The 27,953-nt window shown below is 59.8% G+C and overlaps 9 protein-coding genes across 9 annotated transcripts; all 9 read left to right on the top strand.

Moving 5' to 3' along the window:
- Positions 1 to 779: 779 nt before the first annotated feature.
- LSCM1_03400 (uncharacterized protein) lies at positions 780 to 2,870 on the top strand (the record flags this gene model as incomplete). Its single annotated transcript, XM_067320942.1, has 1 exon — positions 780 to 2,870. The coding sequence occupies one exon, from the start codon at positions 780 to 782 to the stop codon at positions 2,868 to 2,870; it is 2,091 nt and encodes a 696-aa protein (XP_067177552.1).
- Positions 2,871 to 3,872: 1,002 nt separating this feature from the next.
- Positions 3,873 to 5,696, top strand: LSCM1_03401 (uncharacterized protein; the record flags this gene model as incomplete). The annotated part of the gene is made up of 1 exon (XM_067320943.1): positions 3,873 to 5,696. One exon carries the CDS (start codon positions 3,873 to 3,875, stop codon positions 5,694 to 5,696), a length of 1,824 nt encoding a protein of 607 aa, XP_067177553.1.
- Positions 5,697 to 7,569: 1,873 nt separating this feature from the next.
- On the top strand, positions 7,570 to 10,488 carry LSCM1_03402 (uncharacterized protein; the record flags this gene model as incomplete). Its single annotated transcript, XM_067320944.1, has 1 exon — positions 7,570 to 10,488. One exon carries the CDS (start codon positions 7,570 to 7,572, stop codon positions 10,486 to 10,488), a length of 2,919 nt encoding a protein of 972 aa, XP_067177554.1.
- Positions 10,489 to 11,413: 925 nt separating this feature from the next.
- On the top strand, positions 11,414 to 12,805 carry LSCM1_03403 (uncharacterized protein; the record flags this gene model as incomplete). The annotated part of the gene is made up of 1 exon (XM_067320945.1): positions 11,414 to 12,805. One exon carries the CDS (start codon positions 11,414 to 11,416, stop codon positions 12,803 to 12,805), a length of 1,392 nt encoding a protein of 463 aa, XP_067177555.1.
- Positions 12,806 to 14,567: 1,762 nt separating this feature from the next.
- Positions 14,568 to 15,983, top strand: LSCM1_03404 (uncharacterized protein; the record flags this gene model as incomplete). Its single annotated transcript, XM_067320946.1, has 1 exon — positions 14,568 to 15,983. The coding sequence occupies one exon, from the start codon at positions 14,568 to 14,570 to the stop codon at positions 15,981 to 15,983; it is 1,416 nt and encodes a 471-aa protein (XP_067177556.1).
- A 657-nt stretch (positions 15,984 to 16,640) lies between these two features.
- Positions 16,641 to 19,319, top strand: LSCM1_03405 (uncharacterized protein; the record flags this gene model as incomplete). The annotated part of the gene is made up of 1 exon (XM_067320947.1): positions 16,641 to 19,319. The coding sequence occupies one exon, from the start codon at positions 16,641 to 16,643 to the stop codon at positions 19,317 to 19,319; it is 2,679 nt and encodes an 892-aa protein (XP_067177557.1).
- A 1,222-nt stretch (positions 19,320 to 20,541) lies between these two features.
- LSCM1_03406 (uncharacterized protein) lies at positions 20,542 to 21,495 on the top strand (the record flags this gene model as incomplete). Its single annotated transcript, XM_067320948.1, has 1 exon — positions 20,542 to 21,495. One exon carries the CDS (start codon positions 20,542 to 20,544, stop codon positions 21,493 to 21,495), a length of 954 nt encoding a protein of 317 aa, XP_067177558.1.
- Positions 21,496 to 22,299: 804 nt separating this feature from the next.
- LSCM1_03407 (uncharacterized protein) lies at positions 22,300 to 22,803 on the top strand (the record flags this gene model as incomplete). Its single annotated transcript, XM_067320949.1, has 1 exon — positions 22,300 to 22,803. The coding sequence occupies one exon, from the start codon at positions 22,300 to 22,302 to the stop codon at positions 22,801 to 22,803; it is 504 nt and encodes a 167-aa protein (XP_067177559.1).
- A 3,713-nt stretch (positions 22,804 to 26,516) lies between these two features.
- On the top strand, positions 26,517 to 27,935 carry LSCM1_03408 (uncharacterized protein; the record flags this gene model as incomplete). The annotated part of the gene is made up of 1 exon (XM_067320950.1): positions 26,517 to 27,935. The coding sequence occupies one exon, from the start codon at positions 26,517 to 26,519 to the stop codon at positions 27,933 to 27,935; it is 1,419 nt and encodes a 472-aa protein (XP_067177560.1).
- Positions 27,936 to 27,953: the final 18 nt, after the last annotated feature.

The following is a 27,953-nucleotide window of genomic DNA, read 5'->3' on the forward strand; positions in this document are numbered from 1 at the left end:
TGGAGTCTCCCCGGGCGGTTTTCTGCGCCGATTGCAGCTCCTCCGCGGGGAGGGGGACGCATGCGGTGCGCCCGGCGAGGCGTTGATGGTGCTGTGCGCAGTGGCAGTAGACGCACCGCTGGCACGCTCGTGCATTTCCTATGCTCGGCAATCACTCCCGGCACCTCGATTGTTGCCGCGGCGGCCGACACGACACGCTTTCCCTTCTCTTCAGGGAGTCGCCCGCGCCACATGGAGCTGGAGTGGGCATGGCTTGCATGCGCATGTGTGCGCGTTGGGGAAAGACGGAAAGCGGCCGAGACGGAGGGCATTGCGGATGACTCTGGGACGACCACCTCAACACCGCTCCCCTGACGCGGGCAGGGGCGCGTTTAACCAGCTTCTATGACTAGTGCTCACGTGCTTGCGAAATCGCGTACTCACAGCACGCATCTCGGGTTTGTCCTTCGTTTCCTCGACGTGTGCGCTACGCCCATCTGCCTGTACGCGGTGTTCTCCAGGAGAGGCTATCCCTACCGACACGCACCTACGCTGGTGGCCTCAATGCTCGCATCACTCCTTTCCCTTTCCCTCGTCCATCTCTTGCGCCGCCTTTCACATGTGTGCGGCTGTGTTCGACACTCTTCTCGCCTCGCAGGTACGCAAGACGACGCCCTTCACACGTGGGTAGAGACACAGATCCTCGCCACGCTGGCACCTGGCAGACGTGGTTGGAGGTTCACCTCCCCTCCCCTCCCCCTTCCTCAGAGGCGCAGACAGAGAGAGGGTTGGCGGGGCCCATGGCGTCTCAGCCATCCTTGCCTGCATCGTCACGCGTGATTTCGCATGAGCGGGTGCTGCGGTGTGTGTACGAGTTCCTCGATGAGAACGGGTACCAGCAAGCGCTTCGCGCGCTGCAAGCGGAGTCAAAGGTACCGTACAACACCATTCACGTGAAGCCCGATGGCACCGGCAACGCACACGGTGGCGCTCAGTCGTCTCGGTTCGGAAAGCCACGCGGAACAAAGGAGTTTCCTGCGGCCACGGAGCGCAACTTGGAAAGGGCCGTGATGGAGGGCAGCTGGGCGGAGGTGCTCCACGTGTACGTCGACGGGCTTCTTCTCCCGGAGGAGATAAAGGCGACCTTGTACGAGGCTATCCTCGAAGAGATGGTCGACCTCCACAGCCTCATACCGGCAGCCCGCTCGCTCCTCCTGAACGCGCCGATCTTTCAGCTCATGAAGTCGGACACGCCGGCGCGCTACATTCGCCTCGAAAAGAAGATCGAGCACGGGCAGCGCACCATAAGCGAGGAAACTGTGCGCAACGCAGCCGCTCGCCACGTCACGCCGGAAATGCTTCAGAAACGTACGGCACTCCTCGCACACCTGAAGACGGCCATCCGCTTTGTTTCGGAGGCCCCGGTAGGCCGCTTGGCGGCCGCCCTGGCTCGCGCCGCCGTTGGCGACTTTGGTGGGGGCAACTGCAGCGCACATACGGCGCAGTCTGGGCCCTCAGGGTCTCCTCAAGGTGGCGAACCAGCGTCGCATGCCGAGGCGACGAGCGCGGGGGTGAGCTTGCGCAAACGCAGTCGGGAGCCGGCACTGCCTGACGATGGTGCGTGGGCCGATACCTTCCTGCAATACCCACTTGCAGCGCCACGGGAGATAGGATGCCGGTTACCGTACGCTGGCGAGCGCGCCGCGTGCTGCTGCGCCCCGCTGTCGAGTGAGGCGGAGGAGCTGCTCATGGTTGGCTGTGCCGACGGTGCCGTCGATTTTGTGAGTGTGGCGATGGGCAAGAGCATCGGCAGCCCACTTCGACACTCGGATGGGGTGCTGTGCATGACCCTAGAGAACGCGGACGGGGCGGGGCCGGCGCCGGCTTGGCTCGCCGTCGGCTACCGCGATGGGTGGGTGAAGGTGTACAACGTTTGCAGCCACAAATTGGTCCGCCGCTTCGAGAAGGTGCACACGATGGGCATCACAACTGTCGCCTTCTCTGGGCCACGAGATGCGGCATCTCTCTCGTGTCACCACTCCTTCATCGTCACAGGCTCTTTCGACGGCGCTGTGAAGGTGCTAGACATCGCGGTCGGCAGTGTGGTGTGGACGGTGGCTAACTGCCACTCCAGCGCGTTTGTGCATGCCCTGCTTCCACTGGAGACCCGAGGTACCGTCGTTGACGCACTGCGGTACTGCCTCCTTACCAGCGGCAATGACGGAACCCTCTCATTGTGGCGGCTGGAAAGCAAGCAGGGAGACGGGGTGGAGGGTCCAGGCGCTGTGGAGCTGCTGCGCGTGCAGGACGCCATCCCTCTGGGCCAGGTCCACTACGAGATGCGAGACGCTGTCCCTACCCAGCTCTATGCGCTCCCTCATGTGGAGGATGCGGCGCATGGGGCAACTGCGTCGGGCGCCTCCACTGGTGTTCTCACCGCAACGACGCAAGATGCGCTGGTGCTCACGCGCTCTAGGAGCGCGTGTGTCCTTCGTATCACCGTCAAAGATGAGGGCAACCGCTATTTCTGCGCCTCGCTCCAGGCTTTGTGCATCATCGTCACGGCGCATCCGCTGCGCTCTGCGTTTCCGCGTGTGCACACTGTCGTGTCCATGTCGTTCCCGCTTCTCACCCTCTACGCAGCCGACTGCGAGGGCACTGTCAGTCTGTACAACATTGAAATGAAGTGGTACAAGAAGGAGGAGCGGGTTGGGCTTGGCGGCTGCATGCGCGTAACCAGCGCTGCCGAACAAAGCTCCGCGGTCATTGTCGAGGCCGGGAAGCCCGTAAAGGACTTGCACCTGACGTGCATTTGGCCGTCGACGGAGCATCAGCCATTGAGTGTGGTAGCCTACAGTGCGTCGCTGCCAGCCGTCTACAGTATGCACTAGGGCGCGAGGCTACTTGTGTAGGTAAGGAGAAAAAGGATGGCCGGAGGGCGTAAGGCTTTTCCGTGAAGGAGAGAGTCCGGCACGGCAGGTGGGACGACGGGGAGAGTGACCTGCGTTCTCGTGAGTCGTCCGCAGTGGGCATGAAGAGAGCTGATGACCGGTGCGCGCCTACGGCCATCACTGCGCACGTCGTGGTCTCCGCCCCCTCCCCCCCGACACACACACACAGGCAGCGTGGACTGTCAAAAGAACCAAGAAGAAATGAACGTAAGGCATACGCGCCGGCGTGTCCATCGACGAGAGGACGAAACGCGCGCGCTTCTGTGCACATGAACGCACGGTTGCAGGACCACGAATTCACATTCTTTGCTGAACGTGTGATAACGCGCATGGACACAGTCGAAACCGCTGCCGCCCGTCCGTCTCTCCTACTTGCACCGACGATCCGCTCAACGTATGTACTCATTAGGAGAGGAGGAGTGCTGCCCTCTCGCTGTCTTGGAGCGTGTCACCAGAGCCTCATGGGGCGCCTCCCGACTCGCCTGCTTGTTGTCCTGAAGAGAGAGTGGCGGGAGGAACCGGCTATTGTGCCCCGTGCAGGGAGATTCGGTGGTTTTGTTCCCTATTTCCTCCCCCTCCCTCTGAAACGCATGCGCGGATGAGTCAAATGCGCTCCATGCCTTTCGGACCCCACCAACCCGTTTGCATCCACCCCCCACGTCACCATTCATCTTGTCGGCAGCTTAGGATCGCTGCTTCCTGACGGGTGCGTGCCTCTGTGTGAGCGCACTAATTGCGCCCCCCTCTCTCGCACACACGGTCTGCGTCTAGAGCTCACGCGCTCTGCCATTCGGAAGAAACGCCGTTTTCTATCGCTCTCTGTCTATCACTCACCGCCCATTTCTCTTTGTCGCGTCGTTGCAGGCAGCGCCTGTGCTGATGTGTTTTTCCGCTTCCTTTTTTCTTGGTTGCCGTTCCGCGCCTGTGCCCTGAGATGACAGGATGAGCGACAAGTATCTTCGAAATGAGCAGCAGCTGTTGCTGAACTCCATCGGCACCGAAACATGCTGGGGCTGGTCGCAAGCGATTGATTTTGTGTCGCTGCTTGCGAAGCGACAGCGCTGCGCAGCGGAGAACAGTGCATCGCGGCACACGCCTGGCGCGATGGCGGACCGTCATCAGGCTCCATCGCCCTTGACGACGCCCGCATTTCCCGCTGCGGGGGGACCGTCGCCGAGAAGCAAAGAGGAGGCTGCGCTCGATGACCTCATCGCACAAATCCAGAGTCGTAAGGCGGCGGTGGCGAAGGCGGCAGAGACCACTCCAGTGAAGTCAACCGAACCGCTTCCCGGACGCACTCCTTCTCCCTCCCCTTCCAGGGCATCATCCACTGCTGCCGCGGTATCAAAGGACGAGGTGATCATCTTACTGGCCGGTGCTTCTGACATTCGCCACCTGCTGTGCACCTTGTCTGCCCTTCGTGCTGCCGAGTCTGCCAAGGGCCAGGTGGGGGCACCACCGACGTATCATTTTTACATCTATGAGCCAAGCCTGCGCCTGCACTGCCGCCACCTCTTCTTTCTCCAGTGGTTGCTTGACAGCATGTTTGCGTTGGAAGAGTTAGAGGAGCGTGTTCTCATGTTCTTGGACGTCTACGGCAATGCGCTGATGCGCGACATAACAGCTGCGCAAGTGCGCCACGTGGTGCAGCGGCTGCGCAAGGCGCTGGTGGCCGACTCCTCTGCGCTTCTGCAGATCGTCTCGTTTGAGGAGATGAAGAGTAAAGAGCGGGACTTTGTGGAGAGTCAATTGGAACACTGGAACTGTGACGCCTCGACGGCCCACATCAGGGAGCACTGGACGACGCGTGTTCGACAGGAGATGGCGGAGCGCTACGACAACCGCGACAACATCATCGACTGGGACTTTGTCTTTCACCTAAAGGAGTACACGAACCTGCTTAAGTTCCCTGAGTACCGCACATGGCGCAACACCGGCGTCGCCTTCGACGTCAGCCACATCAACCCGCGGCGCGGCTTCAGCTACGAGTATACGGTCCCCAACAAGACCCTGTGCTTCTTCTCCCGCGCTGGCCGCGGTGTCTACTCGGGCGACATCAAGAACGGCCCCTTCTATGCATTTGGATCGCTCACGCACAACCCGCACATTCGCCACCGCACGACGGATGGAACGTGCAAGTACGGAAACGGCGTTGTTTCCATGCACAACGTGCGCGCCTGGCTGTACACGCTCATGACCGGCCTGCCGTGGCCGTGGGCCGATCACGCTTTTGCCTGGGACGACGCGCGCCACTACAACCACCTTCCTCCCGGAACACCAAGCGGCGTGGCTTACACCGTCGTACTGCCGACGGTGCGCGTCCATTTTGTCGGTCTTGAGTGGGACCGCTTCGTGCTGCACTGTAAGGAGGGCAAGGTGCCACGCATGGACGCCGCCTTCTTCGGCACCTCCTGCACTCAGTACATGACCCCTGTCCTGCTGACCGATGTCATGTCCGACGCAGGGCACGCGGTTGTGGTGGCAGAGACAGCGAAGTTTATCGTGGATGCCGAGGACGTCGCCAAGAAGGCATACATCGAGAAACTGGACAGCTTGGCGCGCGCCGGCGGGTGGGAAAGGGAAGATGCCTTGACCAGCGATCTGCACGATGGCAACCCCGACCCACCGCCAGCGGGAGGGACCATATCCGATGCGCAGAAGCTCTCCCAGGAGCGGTACGCGCAACCTTCGCTGGTTGCCTATGTGCCGAAGGCAGCCGATGCGCACGAGCGTGAGAAGGTAGACCAGGGCTGCCGTGAGCGTTAGGTCGGTGTCGTCAAGGCACAAGCGCCGGCAGAGAAGGCTGAAGAGGGCCAGTGGCGTCTTTGGTTTCTGCACCGCTTTCCCTCTCGTCTATCCTATTCACCAGCTTCACTCCGGTGCACGCGTGTGCGACCAACGGCGACACGCCGAGTATTTTTTTTCTTTGTAGGGAGCCGCTCTGACATAGACAGCGAGAGTTGTTTGCGGTGTCGTCCTTAATTTCGCCCTATCCTCTCCACGTCGACGCCACACTGCCGCACGGGACGGGGACGCATGTGGGTCTGTCTTCTGCTCTGTAGATGCAGGCAAAGAACAAGCCCGTATGGGCAGCGCTCGCCCCCCCTCGCTCTCCACACCGCCACGCCCACGCACACACTCACACTCCACCCGCCCAACTCTCCTCAGAGTACTCAGGACGGCGGCGAAAGTGTGGCATGGCTGAGTGGAAGGGAGGCTGCCACATGTTCTTCTTTGTTATTGTCTTTGCTCTCCACGATGGGGCCCGTTTTACGCAGGAGCGAGGAAGGGATGGAGAATCCTGACGACATTCGCTCGCCCCCGTACGAGGACAGTTCGCGTACAGAAAAGAAAGAGAGGATGGAGTGCGTTCGTCTCCTCCACCTCCCCCCGTCGGCGCTGCTGCTCGCGTGCCTCTGAAGACTTTTCCGGGTGGTGTGTGTGTGTGAGGGGGAGTGATTTTATACCCCTCTTTGTGCAGGAGACAGGAGAGTGGCCGGCATCACTCTCGATGCAGTTTACGGAACGAGTGTCGCGCTCTCTCTTCTTCTCTCTCTTGCTTTGCGTACGCACCGTGCCCCAGACAGCTCTGCCCGGAGAAGACCTTTGCTTCACGGTGTGCGCGGCACGTCGCACGTGCGGGTTCCCAGCAATGACCAGTAGCGCCCAGTGGCCTTCCGTCACGCGCGCTTTTTAGTGCCCAATTTTTTTTCGTTACGATTCTCGCTTGTGTGTATGGACCCTCACCAACCCCAACACACACAGACATATACCTTACGTTGTTCGTCTGGAGCATTGCTCGTTGACGTCGTCAACTTGCCTAAGCTGCGTATATGCAGACAGGCCATCGCACATACATCACGCAAGAAGGGAACGCCGCAGAGGAGAGGGATCTCAAAGAGCTCTCTCCACAGCCACATCCACGCACGCATCGAGTGGCGTCACTTCACGTCAGCCGTCGCGACGCCCGGTGGATTCGCCCACCTCTGATGCCTATCGTCACCTCTGCTCACCTCTCATTCCTTTTCTTTGCATCCTCTTCTGCTCTCTCGTGCCAATGCCGCCGCCGCTGCTCTCGTCGCTGCTTCACATCTCCTCATCACACGACTCCCTCCCTTCCACCTCTTCTTTCCTCGACGCACAGAAGGGTTGAAAGGAGGCTCCTCATTTTCATTTTGCTTTCTCTTCTCGGCCTCATTCCTCACCGACTGTCTGTCGACCGCCGCAGTCCCCCATCCCTCCTGCGCACACAGACACGCTTAAACCCGCAGCACGGCGACGCCTTCCCTATTCCCCACGCACGCCATAGACGCACTCCCTGACGCCCGCCTCCCCCATATCGTCGACACAGACACCTGCATGTACAGGCGCACATACATAGACCTATAGTATCCTCCCCATACACACACACATAAACATATACTGGTCGATACAAGCAGCGGTGTGACTTTAGGGCACGTGAGAGGCAATTGCGAGCGCCTTTCTTCTTTTTGTGCGCCGCCGCGGCCATCTCCTCGACCTACTCTTCGCTCTTCCCTTTTCCGGCGTTTCTGAACGCTCTGCGGGCCACGGCTACCGCTCCGTTTCGTCATAGATTGTCCACGCATACATCTGGGCATACGTCTTGCTCGAATATCTCATGCCACTCGAGGACACGGACGCGACGAAGCCTTTGCCGTCACCTTTGAGCGACTCCGTGGTGCTTGAGAGCGTCTGCAGACCAACACAAGCGCTCTCCGCGGTGTGGCTGGATGCGCTTCAGGCCGAACGGGCGCCTCCTTTGCCGTCACAAGCAACCCTGCCCGGTTACGGCGCTGTTACTGCTGCAGCGTCGCAGCCCCTGAGCAGCACCGCTAAGCGACAACACACTCAAAGCAGCACCCATAGCGAACGAACGCCTACGGCAAGTCGCCATCGGACAGAAATGACCGTGATAGAGAGCCCTATTCCGGTGGTCTCCGACAACTCGAACGCGCACCTGGAGAAACTTCTGTCGCGCGTAGGGGAGCTGGCAAGATCGGAGCACTATGCCGCCAGCCCAGGTGTGGTGCACGGCCTCGACAAGCCGCCGGCGCCGACCGCCGCACAAGCGCAACGGAAGGCGTTTCGCAGCTCGTCTGCTGCAGTTCCGCGGTCGACGTCGGGTAGCTCTCCTGCTGAGGCACCTCCGCACGCGATGCGTGCACCGCCGACCTGTGCCTCACCTCAACGCTTCCCGTTTGGCGAGAGTCGCGCCACCACCACAACCGCGGAGATCTCGACATCGCAGTGGCGCAGCGACGACAACACCCACACGTTCGACGGTGGCTCGTTGTCGTGCCATGAGCCGCAGCTACCTTCGACGTACTCATCGGCGTTGATGCAAGCTTTGTCGCGCACAGAAGGTGCTGTAGCGCTGACGAGTCAGCGGACGTCGACCGCGCAGCATGGGAGCTCCTACGCGAACTACTCAGACAGCGAAGCTGGCAAGGGCAGTTCTAGCAACAGCCCCTCCGACATGTATGAGGAGGCGATGCGGGCAAAAGTGGCAAAGCAGCACTGGGCGGCGCTTGAGAAGGCTAGGCAGGAAGTGCTTGAGGAAGCGCGCCGTCGACGCGACTGTCCTTTCGCTCCTCAAGTCTCTCCCTACGCCGCGCGCATACAGAGACCAGCCTCTCTGCGCCCGGAGAACCGCTTTGGTGCTGAGGTTATCCGCCGCAAGCAATGGGTGGCGAAAAGGCGGCAAGAGGAGGTGGAACGCGAACTGCAGTCGTGCACGTTCCGCCCCCTGACTCTTCGTACTGCTCGCCTGGACCCTTCGGCCATGGAGTCGTCCAGGACGGTGACAAATGTGTTCCGCGACTTATACGCAGAGGCTGGGAGGCGACGCGCCTTTGAGCGTGACGTCAAGCCGCAGCTTCTCCATCAACTCGAGGAGTGCAGGCACCCCTCTTCCGCACCCATGGGACCAGACCAGGTGGCAGAGATTGTTGAGCGTTTGTGCACCCGCGGCGTGGTGCATGGCGCAGCCGGATCTGCTCCACCCAAGGGTAACGCAGAGCTCTTCCCATACGAAAGTGACGTTCGGTCTGTACATCGCGCTAGTTCGCGGTCGGACGCGCATCACCCGACCCTGTCTCTTGAAACGCAGCGCATTGTGGCTGCCCAGATCGTGTCAGGCGAGCGCGACGGCGACATTGTAAAGCAGCTATACCGCCACGCTGCTCAAGATGCGGCGCGAGGTCACCTGAAGCGCGAGCTGGACAGGGAGCAGGAGCGGCTCGCGCGGGTCGAGCAGGCTGTGGCGCTTGCGCAAGAGCGCAAGCACCTTCAGCAAGAATACCACCGCGCGGTGCTGGTCGCCAAGTTCCGCTCGCTGGCCCAGCACGTGGCGTGCGCGCGGCGCTGCAGCTACCGCACCACTGCGTCGCAGTCTGTCGTGCAGCTGGCTCGCGCCGCCCTGGACGTCCTGAGCGCGGACGAGGCGGAGGAGGTACTCGGAGCCGTAGAGCACTGCGGACGGTCCCGGCTGACGGAAGGCGAGTTTGCCGTGGTTGTATTTCGGTACTTGGCGGAGAAGCAGGCGACCCCTGAGCAGAGCGCACTCCTGCGCAAAGCACCCCCTCCGCCACCCTCCACGCGCCGGGCGGCCAGTGCCGCCACACCAAACCGGGCAGACAAGGACCGGGGCATCGGAGGCAGCGTGGGAAGCTCCCCCGCCGGGCTGCCGCGCGTGAAGCGAGAGAAACCGGAGCCGGGGGTGGTGGAGCAGGTCCGCGCTCGACGGGCGCGGGAGCTGGCAGAGTGGAGAGAGGAGAACCTACGTCAGCGCCCCGTGTGCGACGGGGTACTTGTCGAGGGCGGCGAGTATACCTTTCATCCGGCCCCGCGCCGCTTGATTCCGTACGAGTGCAGGCCAGACGTGGTCGTGCCGATAAAGTCAACGCGGAGTACAGTACTGCGGCACGACTGCGTGAGTGCGCGCATACGGGGCGAAGATCCATCGCCGGCGGTCGACACCCTCGCTCGGTATCGTTCTCCGCAAGCATGCCCCGCCACACGTGCGACGTCTCGGAAGCTGTTCACGCCAGTTGCGTCGAATCAAGCGTCAGCGTGGACTCACGAGTGCTCGCGAAGCGCCGCAGCCGGCGTTGAGTCGTCGGCGCCGCAGGAGGGGAGCGGCGCGGCGCTTTCATTCGCTACGAACGGAGCGGTGGCGGCTGTACCTGCGTCATGCCAGCACCCATCCGCAGAGCCTGCAGGCGCGCTCTCCACTGGAGCGAACACGGAAGAAGCTGCGGCAATCCTACACCCGCAACGCAGCTCAGAGGCGGCGCCGCATGGGGGGTCGTCAGCGCCGGCATCTCCGCATCTTGTACCGACAGGCAGCCATCACAAAAGCCAGCCGGCAGCGCGCCATCACCGGGAAAGTACATGCCACAGTCGTGGCACTGTGCTGCCGGTTGCGCCGTCTTTAGTCCAGCAAATAATGCACAGCACGCCAGAGGAAAGGGCGCGTCTTGGGCGTGAGCTGCTGCTGCGACAAATACGAGAGCATCAACGTCGCTCTGGTGCGTGAAACTGAACCGTCTAAAGCTCTGGAGGTTTCAGGGAGAGCAGGTGAGCCGGAAAGGGACGCGGCCAAAGGTGCTCACAGCGCAGGGAGCCGAAGAAAAGGTGGCTGTTGCAGTCAACGGCGCGAGATGTGTAGCTGCAGACTTCGTAGATAAAGAGGCGCTCAAAGAGAGATGCAGGCAACACGGACGTTGCATCGAGTATCCCTAACGGTATATATATATATATATATTTCTGTGCGTGTGTGTCTGTGCATGCGATCCTGTCTGCCATCACGTGCATAGCCAGACCGTTAGTGAAGAGGCTGCAGCGATGCGATGCGCGTTATTGCAAGGTGATGCGAAGAAGGATGAGCTGTGCCCTGCATGAGAGTGCGTCAAGTCGACTCCAAGAAATGGCTCGCGCCGATACACGTCGCGTTGAGGAGGGAGCGAGGGGAGGGGCAAACAAACTTGGGGGTGCCAGCAAGGTACTTTTTTTATGATCCGGAACAGAGCTTACGTCGCAGGCGACGCCGCCCTCTCTTTTCCCCCGGGCATCTCTCTGAGCCCTCTTGGGCTCAACGGAACGCAAGGCGGTGGCTACAACGCCTCCGTGGCTCGAATTCTCTGCACCCACTTTCCCGGTCACACGCATGCGCCTCTCATCGACTTTCCCCTCCTTTGCTCCATCCACTTTCTCTGTCCCTCTCGTAGACTCGTCCGCGCCACTGACGCAGGGACCTCTTTCACGGCAGCAAACAGGGGAAAGCGTCCAGCGGAGCAGGGCCGTCGTCGTCTCCTTGCTCGCCGTGTCACTCAGCATCGCCCCCCCCCACACACACACACCACCTCCCACTCCTCGCTAACGTCAGCGCAAAGCTTCCTCTCTCTTCTGCACGTTGGTGCCCCTGACGCGGCAGAGAAGCTCTCAGCCACCCCTGTTCCCGGATGGTGAATAATCACCTGCCGGCTCTAGCGGCCCCCAAAGGCCAGCAGTCGAAGCACTCGCTCGCAAAGAAATTGGATGACTACGCTCTTTGCCAAGAATACGCCGGCTACATGGCACAGCTGCGTGGGCTTCTTGAAGAAACCACTGGGCAACCGCCGGCAGGCGTGCGCACCGCAGAGGTCGAACGCCGCATCGCTCTGATCTACGGCGCATTAGACGAGGTACAACGGCTCAATGCCGAGGCGCGCTGGCGCATAGAGCTGCGCCACAATCAACGCTTGCTGGAGACCTACGAGCGACGCATTAAAGCAGAGGAGGAGGCAGAGAAGAGGCGTCAGGAGGCCGAAAAGCAGCGTGTTGCGCAGTTAGAGGAACTACGTGGTATGCAGCTTGCGTATTACAAGGAGCGAAACAACCGCACCGACGCCAAAGCGCATCAATGCCAGGCATACAATGAGCAGTTGCAGGAGATAACGGTAATGAAGGCAGGATCCAATGAAGAGCGTCGAGCACGCAACTTGGAAAACCTCGCCGCCGAGCGTCAGCGCAAGAATAAAGAGCTACATGACCGCGAGCAGGCGAAGCAAGAATACGCGCGCACTGTACGGGAGCGTCAAGCGGCGAAGGATGCGCAGAAGCAGGCGGAGAAGGCGCGATTGGCAGAGATCCACCGACAAGAAATGGAGGCGAAGCTGTGCGCCATTCGAGAAGCGAAGCGCTGCAAGTGGGCAGCGAAGAAGGAGGCGAGCCGCTCCAAGTCTGTGCTCGTGTGGAAAAGCGGCGAGGCCATCCTGGCGACGCAACGCAAAAACCACGACTCACTCTTGGAGGAACTCGAGCAGCGGCAGCGCCAGCAGGCACTCCGCTACGCGGAGGAGAAGGCAGAACAGGAGGCTTACATTCAGCAGCGCAGGCTATTCCACGCCGCGCGTCAGGAGCGACAGCGGGAGAACCTCCTGAAACTTCTTGATGAGCGTGTGTCGCGTGGTATCGAGATTGTAAAGGCAGCGGAGGAGAAAAAAGAACGGGCGGAGCAGGTGAAGGGACGGCAAGCAATGCAGTACGCCGAGAGTGGGAAGCTGCTCGATGAAGACGTGCGGTTGCACCTCCAACGTGCATGGAAGTTGCAGGAGCGCCGCACGAACGAGTCGTTAGCACAGAATTACCGGCGCTGGAATCACCGCGCGGCGCGCATCATGCGGGATCTGAATGAGGCCCTGACCAAGGAGGCGGCAGAGGCGGAGCCGCTGGGTACCGCAGCCAGCAGTCAACGAGGCGTTGCAGCGTATCCGGAAAGCCAGCGCTCTTGGGCATCCACTGATTACGCCAACACTCCCCGGTGCGGACGCCGCATGGCATCGCTTCCGTCTCCAGCCGAGTTCGCTGTCTAGCAGCGAGGAGCCGCAGCGGAAAGTGCGGAGCAACCCTTCCCCCCCCCGGTAAAAGGAATCAGGGTAGGGTGACGGTGCGCTGAAGAGCGCAAAACTACATCCAGAAAGTGTATGCGTGTGTTTGTGCGTGCTCAGGCCAGCTGCCCTCATCTGGTGCTCTTCTGGTCATGCTGCTCTTCCGTCTTTGACATTTTATCAGTATATGGGATTCGGTGTGTGTGTGTGTGTGTGAAGGCCGTCGTGCGCTGCCTGCCGTTTCTGCAACACTCGCGCGCTCGAGGTGCTCTTCTCACCCCTGCCTCTGCTGTTCTTGCCGTGATGCATGTTTGCGCCTCATTTCACCGTTCGATGTTTCTTTCTCTCTATGTGTGTGTACGTGTCTGCTTTCACCTCTCTTTTCACTTCCTGTGTGGCAGCCGGGAAGATGAAAGTGTGAGCGTCGCTTCGTCGCGGGTGGAGGGCGCGTTGGCGGCAATGTGCCGTGCGTGCGCTTCTATCCTTTTTGGCTGTGACTTGTCCACTATGCTTTCCTATGGTGTGTGGTAAGCGTCTCTGCTTCAACTCTTCGTTCGGGTTGTGCTCGTGAGTGGGCGAGCCGCGGCTGCAGTACCCCCCTCTCTGGGCCTCCCACCTCCTCCCCTTTAAACGCCTCTCCTTCCCACCCCCACGGACACTCCCCGTCCACACGTTTCGATGTTACCCTATCTCTCTTCCTTGTGTCCGCGAAACAGGCGCCAGTGCGCGTTGGGTTGACCCTGTCCTCTCGGGTATCTCTTTTATTTCGGCTTCCAGCACCTTCCCACCTCCTCAGCTTACATGTATCATAGCAACTTGTAGACAAGCAGGGCTCTCGCCCACGTCCGCAAGCAAACACGCCCAGTCTCCTTCATTTATCCCCGCCCCCCTCCCTCCTCTTCGACACACATGTGCAGGTGCGCCAACGGCCTCCTCACGCACTCAAGCGCACTATGCTTTCTCCTTGGCGGAAGCCTCTGCCTCCTCTTGTATGCCTGTGATGGCAGCCACACACTTGAAGGGGGGCTACGACGTTGCCCTCGCCAGCGACGGTGCAGTGTCCACGGGGGAAATTTGGGGCGGTGCCCATGCATGCTGCCAGCGTGCAGTCGCCTCAAAGCTGTAGCTGCTGGTGTATTATCTTCGTATTGGTTCTATGCCGGCTCTTCCGGGGACTCAGGGGCCTGCCCCCCTTCCACACCTCCCTAAAGCTCCCTTCCTGCTGCCATGGGCGTGCTAGAAGGCTTCTCGAAGGAGATGCTATAGAGTAAGGAACTCCTGTGCCTGTGTGCACCGTTCATCGTACCTCTTCCCTTTTGGCATCCCTTTCCTTCACGGTGTGCATCAACTCAGATTTCGGGTGACGAGACGACTCAGTCTGCCACGACGAGGCGTACACGAACCCATACTCCGTCGCGCCCTCCCTACACCACTCACGGCGTGTGCGCTGTCGACTTGGTGCCGGGATCTTGGCTTTTTTCTTCTTCGCATACGTCGAGGAGGCGCACAGACGGACCAGAAGAACAAAAGCAGCCACGATCCTCCTGCTGCAGCGCGTGCCCCCTCTTTACGTACTTTTTTCAGCGCTCTCACCCCCTTCCCATCCCCTCTCCCCACGCCTTTGCGCTTGGCAGGGCCCTTCCTGTGCGCGTCTAGGAGAGTTGCTCCTCCACCCGCAATCGAACAGGGAGCGTCTCTCTTCAGCTGCTCTGTAGTGGAAGAGGAGCTTCAGCTTCCTCGCGAACGGATGCCACCGTATTCCAAAGGATTGCTGGTTTCTGCGGACCTGACGCCGCCATCCTCGCAGCGGTTGGGCCGCCAGGCGAGAAGAGGGGCCAGCACCTCTTCCATTCTGCAGGAGCTCCCGTCGGAGGTTCTCATACCGACTTTTCTCCTCTTAGTGCTGTCCAGCATTACCGTGACAGCCGTGAACGCTGTGTTCAACATCTTCGCCCATCGAGATCGTATGGTGATGGAGGCATTCCAGCAATGGCGCCGCGTGCTGTGGATGAGTAGGGCTGCTCACATTGTGGAGGCGCCATCTGCCGAGCAGGCTCACCGAATGACGCAGACGCACCACGCGGCTGCGGTGACGGCAAGTGCCACCCCTGCGATGCCGTCCGCCGAGCTGTACAACAGCGCCGCCTTCTTCCGTGGGATTTCCGCCCCAACAGACCCTACCGCGTCTAACGCTGGCGTCGGGACATCTTCTGCGACAGACATTGTCATAGTTGATCTGAGTGGAGGTGGCGGCTCAGCAATGACTGCTCCGCACGTGGGGCCGGCAGCCGTGCACGCCGGAAATGCAGAAGGACGGGCAGAAATAGAGGTGTACCACGAGGAGAACCCGCCCGCGGCTGTGCCCGCGCCTGTTGTTGCCGAGGTCCTCACCAACACAATGGAGGCGGTGCGGCGTGAGAGCCAGCGCGTCATCTTTGAGTTCCACCCGTACTACATAATCCTCTGTGCCATCAAGGCGTTTGCGATGCTCATTTATATTCAGTACCACTTTGGACCCATCAAGGGGGGCTGGCGCCGCTTCTGCGTCTGCGGTGCGGCCAACATCTTCTCAGGCCTTCTCACCCCGGTGTGGGAGTACGCCATGATGCTGCTTCTACCGCTGGACGTCGACCGCGCCCGTCCGGTGGTGGTGAAGGAGGAGGAAAAGGCGGACTCCGTCTTCATCGTGGAGCTGCTGCTGCGCATCAGCAGACTCGAGCTGAACGACTTACCGACTGTTCTAATGCAGGGCACGGCGTTTGTGGCGTTCGCTGCGGTGTTGGTGCCGCTTTTTGGCGTCTTCTGCTCGTCCGGACTTCTCCGGTACATGTGGATCTACATGCCCCTGTGGGTCGCATACTTGGTGGCGCGCCATGTCTACTACAAGGGCGCCGGATCCCCTCCTTCTTCGCGGGCGCGCAACGCCGCGGCCGTTGTGGGCATGACGAACGAGATGTTGAAGGCATTCCTGATGAAGGCGCTCACAGTGCTCGTGCTGCTCTTCACGGTACAGTCCAGCTTCTTGCTGGGCCTGGGCTGGGCGGAGGGGGCGACGTACAACAGAGGGCTGCAGTACATGACAGAGCACGAGTTCGGCTTCCATGCAGGCGCCTTCGCTTCCTCGTTTCAGAAGGTGTGTCTGCTGAGCCAGTTATTCCTGTAAACGTTTCGCAGCCGCACCCGCGCCGCCACAGGGCGTTTTTTTCTCCCTATCGCTGATGCACGCGTCTGCTGTACAGCGTTGAATACATTCGCCCGCGCAAGGCGTAGGGTCGATGCTCCGCCTATCCTTCCTGCCCTACACGTACGCGTGCAGAGGAGCAGAATATACTGCATCTCTCACCCCTTTTTGGTATGAAAGGGGTATTCGGTGCGATGACTCTCGATTGAGGGCGTGAGTATGTGGTGCTGCCCCTATTGGGTGGTTCGCAGTGTTGCCATTGCCGGACACGTATGTGTATGCTACGTCGTGCGGCAGGCCATCCGCCTCGCCTCATCCCCATCACTCGTTTTCGCTACTTTAGCACGCCCCCTTCCCCCCCTCTGTCATGTTAGCCCGTTTGCGGTGATGTCTGCCGTGACTGAGCCCTTCGACGACCATGTTCCTCCCTTTAACTTTCCATGTTCCTCCCTTTACTAGGTCGCCTTTGGCGCATCTCCGTGCACACGGCGGCGGCGGCAGCAGCAGCAGCGGCGGGCGAGTGTTTCACCAAAACATCGTGCGCGGAGGAACGCGGACAGCTCAGTGCTGCCCCACTTCTCTGCCAGTGTGGCGCACCGCTTAGTTTTTTCCCCCTTTCTCAAGACCTGACGCGCAGTGATGTTGCGCTTCCCAAAGCGATTACACGAGGCACGCGACGCATGCTGGATGGCGCTGGGCGCCTCTTGTCGCGGTGTGTCATTGACGCCGCGGCGCATGCAACTGCAGCATCGCGACCGCATTCTCGGCTCACACGGCGCCGGCCTTGTGAATCATCAGTCGATGGCGACGATGGATATCCCCTCGAACTTACCGCGCGCGCAGAACGCGGCGCCGGCAGCAGACCTTTTTCGAACTAAAGTACACGAGGGCCTCGGTACCAGCGAAAGAGATCCCTACCTGCGCACTCTGCCGAATCAAGAGTCTCGGCCACCGGAGAGCTCCGTGCTCAGTGCCGCTGCGGCAAGTGCGCCATCGCTGGAGGAGCGCTGCTTCCTGCCGAAGAAGTGGGGAACGCTGCAGTACTGGCTCGGCGATAAGTACCCGCGCCTGCCTCTCTTCCTCGACGAGCTGCTCGTGAAGGATGCACTGCCTGTATCACCTGCTGCGGAGGCCATGGTGCAGAGCTTTGCAGCCGAGGTGATTCCAGCCATGGCGAAGCAGGCCGGTCCAGGCGTCGAGGAGAAGCTGAGTGTGCTATGGAAGCAAGCAGTTCAGGCGTACGGCCAGCTGAACACGTCTCATGTCTTTGACAAGGTTGCCTTCGAGCGCGAGCTTGCCGCGCTGCACGCGCGCTACCAGGCGGACATGTTGGCGTTGTCACCGCGCGAGGATGGCGCTCTGGCCCTTGAGGTGCTTCGCCGGAAGGCCGTTGCGAAGCGGAACGCCTTTCTGCAGGAAGGGCTACTGCCGCTGGTAAGTGACTGCCCCTACTTCAGCTATGGCGATGGCGTGTGGCGCGTATTCTTCGACAGCGTTCAGGCCCAAAAGAAAGAGCTCTTCTCCTCCGACAGGTCGCCAGTTAATGCGACACTCGGCTTTGTGTGGGAGGCGCTCATGTTGGAAGATGCTGTGCGCACCCCTGCCATGACGGCACCCGTCGCCCTCTACTTGCTGCTCGTGTCTATCGCAGAAAGGCAGAGATGCGCTCCTGCGGAGCTCACGGCCGCTTCGTCTCACCTCGACGACTGTATTGAGACCGCGCAGCAACACGCGGTGTGTGTACCGTTCGCCAACGTGCAGCCGATTGTGAAACGCCGTTTCGCCACAGAGGCGGTGAAGGGGCTGCTGCGAGAGATGAAGGGGTGCCGTCAGCTTGCAAAGGCGCTGCGTTCCGCTAGGCTGCATGACTTGAGCCGCGACGCCGCGCTCTGTGAGGCGATGCTGGACGACCGCCAGCTCTTGCGGGCGGATGTGGAAGATATGGTGGAGCGCTTTGACAGCACCGCTGAGGTGAAATCACTGTTACACTCGCTGATGAGCGGGACTCACAGCGCCGTCAAGGAGCATCTTCTTCGCGTCTTCCAGCTCCCTGACGACGCAAGCCATAGCAACCAGCTGGTGGACTGGGACGCTGCCATGTCTGCCATCGACTGGCCTCACCGCTGGCGCGAGCATGCCCGTGAGCTCCTTTCCGACCCAGCCACGTTGGAGGCGGTGTATCGCCTGCTCAGGAACGCGACTGGCGCAAAGCACGCCACCAAGCGACTCTTTAGCGAGGAGTACGCGGCAGAGGTGGAGGCAACGCTGCATCGACGCAAGGAGCGGGCCAATGGGCGCAAAGTCAGGGTGGAGCAGCTTGTTCGAAAGCTTACGTCATATGAACAAGTAGACATCACGCTTGCCGTGCTGCGTGAGGCGGGGGTGTCGCTGCAGGAACTCGAACGTGCCGAGTCAGCCACCGCGCAGCAGGGCAGCAGGCACTGTCCTCAGGTCGACAAGGGGGTGCTCGACCTCCTTTTGGACGCTATTCGCCAGCGCCACCCATCCTGGGTGAAGTCAGGCGTCCTCCCGGCGAGCACCTCTGCGGCGGCCAAGTCGCCGGTGTGGTACTTGGAGTGCATGACCCGTGTATACATTCGCCTTTCCTACGTCCCGCAGGCGGCAGCGGCTCTCATCGCGCAGCGCACACGCCGCCGCATCGGCCCTGTCGGGACGGAACCGACCCAGTTCAATGTGCCGACGGAAATGGGCATGGTGGAGCAGTACGACAATCTACAGTACAAGCGGTACGACTGGCAGGGCTGGTATCAACGCATGGTGGATGTGCACAACCGAAACGTCTCCCTCAAATGCCGTCTCGACGATTTGAAGCGGCTAGACGCCTACGGAAACCCGTTTCTGGAGATGCAAGCGGAGCGGCGCTTGCGCATCATCGCCGACGACCGCGTTGGCATGGGCGTCTTGAAGCTTGACAGTGACAAATTCGAGGACCAGTCTGACAATGTCACTTACGGCTCGACGAAGCTGTCTGAGGTGCTGGCGGATGCTCGCAAGGCGCAGTTGGGCAAGGAGTACTGGCCGACGGTCGAGGTTAAAGTGCGCCGGCCGTCTGGGCAGAGCAAGACGTACTACTCTGTTCTCGATGATGCCCGAATCGAGTCGAAGAGCAAGGAGCTCTACGAGAAGTACCGCGAGGCGAAGAAACGCAGCCTCTTCGTTACACCCATGGATCTGTGGTTGGATGTGAAAGGTATGCAGGTGCGCCAGACCGTGAAGACGGCCGACACACTAGGCTACACAGCAGACTCTCTGCATGACACGATGGACGCCGACAAGGACGCGACGACATCGACGTAGACTTCACAGAAGGCCGGCGGGGGGCCGGCGCGTGCTTGAGCGTGGGTCTTTTTTTTCATTATTGTTGTGTGTGTGTGTGTCACGGAGAGGGAGGGGGGAGGGAGGGGGAGCAGCAAGACGAATCAGAAGAGGGCGTCACTCAGGAGGGGAGAGCGAGGGCACTGTGTACGTTAGCTCTGCTCGTAGCACTCAGCGGCCAGTGAGCGGCGTCGCTCCATTTTACCCTTCTCCTCCTCTGTCCTGCCCTGCCCTGCCCTGCCCTCCCCTCTCCCCGCCCCCTCCTCCCTTTCTTCTCTTCGAGCATGCGCATTGTCTGGTGTGCAACAGCACCTGCGCTCTTTACTGCGCTCGAGTGGGACGGAGGTGGGAGGCGGAAGCGGCGCCGATACCGATCTTCATCGCCCTCGTATCTCCTCCATAAAGGATGAGAAGAAAACGGATCTCCTTATTCGGAGGCAGTAGCAGCCCTTCGCCCCCCTCCTCCACCCTCTGGTTGCGGCCCTGCCGTCTTGCGTCCTACATGAAGTCGAGTGTCTTCGCCTTGGGGTGTAGGTCTTCATGCTCCATCGATTGCATGCGACACTGTGCCAATGAAGGAGCGCCCCTCCCCGCCTTCTTCGCAGCCTTGCATGGCCACTCTTCTTCGCTTCATTTCGCGACGCCTGTCCGCGGCCCCCTCCCTCACGCTGCCGCATGGTCGAGGTTTTCCAGCGCTGCTTTTGTGGTGCATCTGGGGCGAACGCTATCGTCGCCACAAGCACACGACCCATGCAGAGAGGTGGTGGATGGCTACTGAGCGAAATGTCGTTGGCAGCTCGTCTGGCTCCCCTCTCCATTCACAGCACAGACCCAAAGACATACAGTTCAATACCTGCTCGCACCTGATAGCAAAGGGGCCGCATTCAGTACACACTTGGGTTGGTCCAGGCAGCTAACAGCTCCTCTTGACCCCTCTTCCCCCTTCTTTTTCTTCTGCAGCGTAGACGCATAGAAACTCTGTCATCGGTCCTTTGCAGGCGCTGTGGCGCAGGGCGTTTCCGCCCTCCCCTCCCCTCCCCCGACAGCGACTGCATCGACCCATCGCTTCGCTGGTGATGCTTCCCCCCTTCCCTCAGTTGCTTCCAGAGGCGGTGGATTAGACGTCTCTGTTCTTGCATGAGGTAGCGTCCTATGCCTGAGCAAGCGTGGGCGGCTCCGTTGGCGCATCTCTTCTTCTATCTTCATGTCCGGCGTATCATCGCCTTACTCTGCAATGGAGACCGCCAATGGCACCTCCGTCGCGCACGCGGCACTTGAGCACGAGCGAGTGCGGCGCGACAATGCGCGGGAGCGCTACGTGCAAGCCCTCGAAGCATATGAAGCAGGCTGCATAGCGCGCAGACGCCGTCGGCTTGTCATAGAGTCGCACAAGCACACACTACGGCTACTGCAGCGTGTTGTTGAGAGTGTGAAGAGTGTCGAAGAAGCTACCTTGAAGGAGTCATTGCCGGTTCGAGAGGCCACCATCACAGCTGCCGAGCTCCTGCTAGCATCTTCATGTTACACGAGGGCCGAGCAAGGGCTGCTGACTTTGCTGGTGCGTGAGAAGCGTCAAAATGAATTCTTACAGGCTGGTGTATCAGCTGTGCCGTCGCCTGCGCCTGAGGCACCTCCCATCGCACCAGCTGTCTCAGCACAGTCGCAGGTTGAAGGGCCTCTCGAATCATCGCCAGGGCAGCTCATGATGCTCCCAATCCTTTTCCTGGCTGCCATGCGACTCGACTACGGGACTCTGTTGCGTCAGCAGCGGTTGCCTCTATTTTCGGAGGTGGCGCGTGCTGAGCGGGTCATCTACGCCTCTCGTCGGGGCGCCAGGGAGGGGCGTGCGCCGGTTGCCGCACCGGCGACTACGCTGCAACAGTACCGAACGCACGTGGCAGAGGCACGGGCCTTATCCGCTAGCGTGTGGGCGACGCAGCAGTCCCTTCAAGGTCGCCTGTATCACCTACATCAGGTGCTAAGCCGACGCACACCTGTTCACGCCGATCGCGGCGTGTACGTGGATGCCGGTGTCGCGGAAGAGATACTAACACAGCTTCGGCGAGAGCTCTCCGTTGGTTGCGTCACGTTGCTGCGTATTCTCTGCCAGAACGGGGGCGGCGCGTTTGACGAGCGTGGGCGACTGATTGTTCTGTGAGGCTTCGTCTTGAAGGCTGGTTCATCTGTGAGCCGAGACGTACACATATACGCGTGAATATTTCTCCAGTCTCTGCTTCATCTAACTGTGCCAACGAGCTGCTGCTAGCAGCACACTGAACAGGGCCATTACCTTTTTTCCCTCTTACGCTGCGCTTGCGTGTGCTTTGCGATTATGCGGTCTGTAAGCACGACATGCGATACTGCTGCTGCGGCTGCTGCAGCGAAGTTCGTCTGCGTCATGCGCTGCATGGACGTGAAAATCGATATCCAAACACAGGCACGAAGAGGGACACGCGAGCAGATGACGCATCACCTCCTATGCGCTACGCCGACGGTGCTCCGCAGCCGTCGTGAAGGCGATGTGTACCTTGTCAGGTGGCCTTGCGGGAGGCGGTGCCACGGCTCTCGCCTGGGCAGAGCCGTGCCCTTTCTCTCTCTCTCTTGCGAGAGGATGTCGCTCCCGTTCGTTCTCGCTCGAAAACGGCATGAATACGGATGGGGGGGGTATCGCACAGCATTTTTTTTTTGGAAATGCTCTTTGCTGCTCTGCCCAACACCCCCGTGCATTGGCGCTGGCTCTTCCTTCATCTCCATTCCACCATGTTGTTGCCTCGAAACTTCTCTTTCTCTGCGGCTGCGTTGGGGGCACCCCTCTCCTCTTCCCTCTCCCCCTCCGCACTGACCTGCACCGCGACGCGTTTTGCTGTGCTTTCCACCGACTGCAACAGTGCCCCTCTCGTTCAGGCGACGCCTCTTGTGAATAACGTCATAAACAAACGCGCGGACATCTCAAACGGCAGCGATGAAAGTCGAGCTGACGTTGCAGTATCTGGACGAGTGGATGCTCCGCTGGCGTAAGTTCCAGACGGAGAGCGATTGGCAAATCGAGAAGAGCCGCCAGTGGTGGCGGAAGGCGAACATTGCGACGGCCGGTGCAGTGATGGGGGGACTTGTTATGTACACCGCCGGCAATGCGACGATCCGCCGTCAGTTTGGTCCGCCGCACTTCTTCGACGTTGGCGTGGACGCCAGAATTAAGGAGGCCATTTCTGAGACCCTGACGAGCCGCTGGCGCTACACCCCGCAGGGGTACGGACGCCTGATGGTCGTGGGACTGCCCACCTTCTTTGTCTTTGCGATTGGCGAGCACATCCAGGAGCGTCGCCGTCTACGCGCTTATGTGCGGCAGAGCACCGTGTTTGGTGAGCAGGCGCGCCGGCTCGTGCAGAATGGCAAGATCGAGGAATACCTGGCGGTGAACATTCAGGCTTCGCTCCCTCAGAACCAGAAGCAGCTTTACGCGTAAACTGGGGTCGAGGGGCAAGCAAGCTGGGCGACCAACGCCATCGAGCCGGAACGGCGCCGTAGAGAGGGCGGGGCGGCCAACAAGGGAGAGAGAGAGTAGACGAGCGCAGCGCATGTGCCTCTGGCGGTTTGGAAGCGGCGAGAATATCCTGTGAAGGGATACCGTGATCCTTAGTCGCTCCACTCATTACCCGAAGTAGCATCAGCTCCTCTTTCATGTACTATGCACCACTATGCATAAGCGGCCGCTATAGGTGTGCGAGGGGCTCTGTCCTCAGGCGCTCATGCGTGTATGCGTATGCTCCTCAGCATGCGTGTGTCCCTGCAAGGCCCCACACTAGCCGCCACACGCACATACGCACACAGATGCGCTTACACGCAACGCGGGCCCTTCTTCCTCTCTCTCACGCAAACACGCGGGCACGTAGCCGCTCTCTTCTGTTCGTGATGTGCGTGGATCGTTTCACTCCCCCCGGCAAGCCCCTTCCTCCTTCCCCATTGGTCGTGCGCTCGGTGCTGCCTCTTTTGGAGGAGGCGGAGGGAAGGAGGCGCAGGTGCCCTCTTCTAGTGTGGTAGTATTTCTTTTTTTGTAGGTACACATGACGGTGCAGGAAACCTCTGTGGAAACACCAAACATATGGACGAAAGAAAAGAGAACAACAAAAGGGAGGGGCAGAGAATTCGTGTGGGGAAGCGGCGGCAGGGGCGGCAGAAGGTGTCATCTACACTAAAGCTGAAGAGGAGAAAAAAAAGATGACAACCACAGAACCGGCGCTGCTCGCGGGAGGCGAGGGGTTGATTCTGTGCAGTCTCGTGAGTCGCAAGGGGTGCATGGCCGGGCAGGTGCGGAGAACCTGTGGGCGAATCTGTCTATTCGCAGGGCTTTTCGGTGTGTGTGTGTGGGGGGGAAGACGACACTTCTGATACATTTTGCATGCTAACGGGCATCCAAATCAGGAGGTGTATGTATGCCCCCCCATCGTGGGGGATGCAGTAGAGGAGGTGCTTACAGTGCGCACGGCCTCGCCATCGTTCAGCAAAACGTGGATGCGAAACTTCTCCGCAAGCTCACCTCACTCAACTGTGCCGCGTCGATACTTTCCGTTGGCTCAACAAAAATGCAGCGAACTCCTCATCTCACCCCCGCCCCACTCCCCTCCTTCTTTGGGTACTCCGCCTCCCCCCTGTAACATGCCCTACTCGCCACATCTACACACACACACCTACATAAACTACATCCATGTGCACTCGAAGCGGACGTCTATTCAAAAGAGGGGAGACCAAAGCTGACAGACCCACAGCGGCAGCCTCTTGACACAAGAACGAAAAAAGGGAGACGCTCTCGTATCACGCACGCACGGCGCGCACGAACCGCAGAATTGTTCTCTTGGTTCACACGAAGAGATCGCCTACTCCGCCCTCTTAATGGGGGTCTCTTTTCTTTTGCTCTGTCTCCTCTCTCTTATTTTTATTCTTTGCTGCCCTGTGCCAAGTGCGCGTGCTACGCTGACTGATTGGCGTGTGCGCAAGCGTGCGCAGTGCCGTTTCTGCGTGTGTGCGGCCTGCACCTTCCGTTGTGCATAGCAGTCTTGCTGGTGTTTTTTTGTCGACCGCTCTCCTCCAGAGCCCCCTCCCTTATTCGTTTCACCTTATGCGCGTATCGCCAGTCTCTTTCTCTTCTTTCGTGCCACTCGCAAGGAGTATCCGCTCAACAGCTTCGCTCGGCTTCAGCGCCTGACTTATTTTTTTTCTCTCCGTCTTGCGGAGTGCGCCTTCTTCCATTCCTGTGCATAGCTCGATTACCTTTCCTTTTTGCCTTGGCGCACGTTTCTGCTCGTCCGCCTCACCCCACCCCTCTCCCTTCTCTTGTTGCCCTCGTCCCTCTTCAATCCGACGTCAGCGCCGCCGTCTCCTGTACCGCCTCTTGGGTGCTTTTTCGGCTACTTCGGCGCGTTTTTTGTTTCATTTTTTCTATTTTTTTCTCTTTGCTTTTTGTCGTCGCTGAACCCCTCCCCGTCCTCCACCCATCTGCGCCTCTTCTCCACTTTGGGTTGAGAGTGCCATCGGAGGCCCGGCAAAGCCACCCTTCGCGCTCTGCAGCAGTTATTACTGTGCTTTCCCCATCTTTGGCTGGCGATCGCCACCACGCACGAAAGGGCAGACGCTGCCTTCCCCCCCTCTGCATGTCAGTGTGTCAAAGCAACTCACTCAGTGTTCTTGCTCCCTTGCTTCGCTGCAGGCGACCGTCACTCACACAGCATATTCGATAACGAAGAATCGTACAGTCTTACAGCTCCTGCGACAGAGGTACCACGTTATCTTCGTTGTCTTCAGTTACCCGCACGCACACAGCTCCGCTCCTCCTACACCTCCCGCTGTCGATACGTCGAAGAAGTGGAAGAAAAAGAGGAAAAACTGCGCGGCACAACGAGCGCGCCGATTTTTTTTTTAGAGTGTTCTGTGCTTGCGTCATTTATCTTCTCACGAAGTTTCTTTGCGGGCGAGAGTGCGTCAGGTAGCACCGCGCAGCAGCGCCCTCCGTGCCGTGGCCACTGATCGCACGACTAGCTGCAAAGATCAAGAGAAAAGACGCTCTTCAGCGCACATTAAGGCAGCCGCTTGCAGAAGCCTTCATTCGGTCGGGGCAGGCGACGCATCAGGTGAAGGCGGCGAACGAGGGAGAATCGGGCGCAGTAAAATCAGGCATGCTGGCGAAAGTTTATCGACTCCACCACAGACCCACGGAAAGCACGTGAGCACTTCCACACCCACCCTCACATACACCCGTGCATACAGACACATACGAAAGCATCGATTTCTCCACAAGAAGCGGCATCGCCTACCGTAGAGCTTTCTGTGGTTGTTGTTGTTTTATCTGTGTTCAGTGCACTCAGCTTTCCTTTGCCTGCCGTTACCCCCCACCCCCACCCCACCCCATCTTCGCACTCCCCCTCTCTCTCCCTCTCTCGATCCCCGCTCCCGAGCGCGTGTGACGCAGCGTGTCCTCTTTTTCTTTTTCTAAGAAGCACACATTACTCACAGCGGATTCTTCTTCTGTTCTTTCGTGTTTACTGCGACATTTTCCTCACTGAGGCGTTTGTGTGTCTGTCTATGTAGCGGGAGAGATTGCCCCTCCCTTTTCACCTGTGTCTCCTTGGCTGTTACCAGCTCGTCCAGCACGTCACTCCGGAATCGAGTCGTGGACTTCCTTTGCTTCCTCCCTCGTGCGCGTCTCTCTGCGCCTTCTCTGCGGAAGGGCAGCTGGCCGGCTATCATTGCATCAGCTGTCCTCATCGCGTCTTCAAGTTTTGCATCGCTGCTGCCAGGGCATACAGAGCGTGCGAATTGTCTTCTATCAGGCCGCCCCTTTGACCATCATTCGTCGCGCCGCTATTATCTTTGTTCTCTCTCTCTTTGTCAGCAGGTCTGCGTTGCTCCTTCGCAGTCTGCAGCGAAATAAAATTGCGTCTGCTTCTCCACTCCTCTAAGCTTCTTTCTTTTTTTTTTCGGCCAGCTCGCACGCGCAGACGCACCGACGTGGCCCTCTGCGCTCAGCGGGGGTGTGCGCCGTTCGTTGATGCACCACAGAAACGCACTCGGGTAGTAGTGCAGAGCACGTTGGGTGCGGCTCTTCTTCAGTCGCCAACACTGGGCGCGCTGCCTTTGTGGATCGAAGGGCAAAATCGTGCGTGGTGGCCATCGGCCTTCTACACCATGTCGATGGCCCCCCGCAAAGGCCGATGCGGGCGGCTGCATCACAGCCTCCTCAGCGTAGGCGCCTGGGTGCTCCTGTTGGGTGTAGGATTTGTCTACGGTGTCGCTCCTGTGTACGATGTGAACGCGGTACGGATCGTGGTGGCAAACGCCTTTGAAAGCCCTCTGCGCAGCTACCAAATACAGGCGTGCGCAGCGAAGGGAGGCGTGCTGGTGCCGGACGTATCTGACGCCGTTCATCAGGAGCTGCTGGACAAGATGGAGGCGGAGGGGGCAAGCAGCTACTATGGCTACCTAGGCGGCTCCACGCTTCTTTCCTCCACGGACTGCACAACCTCGAGTGCGACACTGAGCTGTGTTTGGCACTGGGATCAGGGGCGCTACGACGGCGCGGAAAATGCCTATCCCTTCTACCAGGGCAACTACTACCCCCCCTCAGAGAGCAAGGGGGGTCTGAGTGGTGCCGGCATGATCAGCACCGCCTCCGCGAACTACTGGAGGCAGCAGAACAGCGCACAAGCGTACCCGGGCAGTAAGCACGAGCGCTACGCAATGCTGGTGCTGCCCCAAGCGCCTTCAGAGGCCGGTTGGATGGACAGCAGTGACACCTCTTTTTCTTACGGTAAAGTGCCGACGAACCGATACTTTATGATGTGCCTCGTTGAGATGGCAACGACCACGACTACGACCACAACGACCACCACGAAGACGCAGCTCCCGACGACCACAGAGACAACCATGACGCCCACTGACACCACGCAGCCTCCCGACACAAATACAGACGGGGAATCTCAGAAAGAGGGGGCGCCCAAGCGGAACGCGAACATGTGGGTCGGCATATCGATTTTGACCCTTTTGGCGGTCAGCCTTGCGTTACTCGTCATCATCCGCAAAGCTCAGCGGAAGCGCTGGTGCTGCTTTGCGGACGAAGAGCCTGCCGCAGCGCCGTCGATGGCCTCGAGCGTGCGGAGTGTCAAGCGATCTCTGTCGAAGCGCTCGAGACTCTCTTCAGACTCGCGCTTCAGCTCTGGGAGCAGCAGCTGCTGTAGCGCACGCTCCTTCCATGCCTCCGCTGTCAACAAAAACGGTGGTTGCCGCCGGTCAATTCTTCAAGACGGATACCAAAGCATGGAGGATGGCGTGGATCACCTCGACACCTTTTCTAACGCCAGCAGCGACTCCCCCGAATTGACCGAGGACCTTCTGTCAAGCAGAGGGGAGGAGATGTTACCTTTTCAGGCATTCGATCCGTTGCATGTTTCGACTGTGCCCGTCGCGGTCGCCCACTCTTCCGTGAATGGCGAGGCGGTGACGCGAGAATTGTCTTTGAGGTCGCTAGACGAGAACGACATGAATACAACGCCGCCACGACTGCGCCGCACCTCAAGCGTGAGCTTCATCGATCAAGGAAACCTCTAGGAGACACAGACAGCCACG

This window comes from Leishmania martiniquensis, chromosome 27 (genome assembly GCF_017916325.1).
Source record: "Leishmania martiniquensis isolate LSCM1 chromosome 27, whole genome shotgun sequence".
Lineage (NCBI taxonomy): Eukaryota > Euglenozoa > Kinetoplastea > Trypanosomatida > Trypanosomatidae > Leishmania > Leishmania martiniquensis.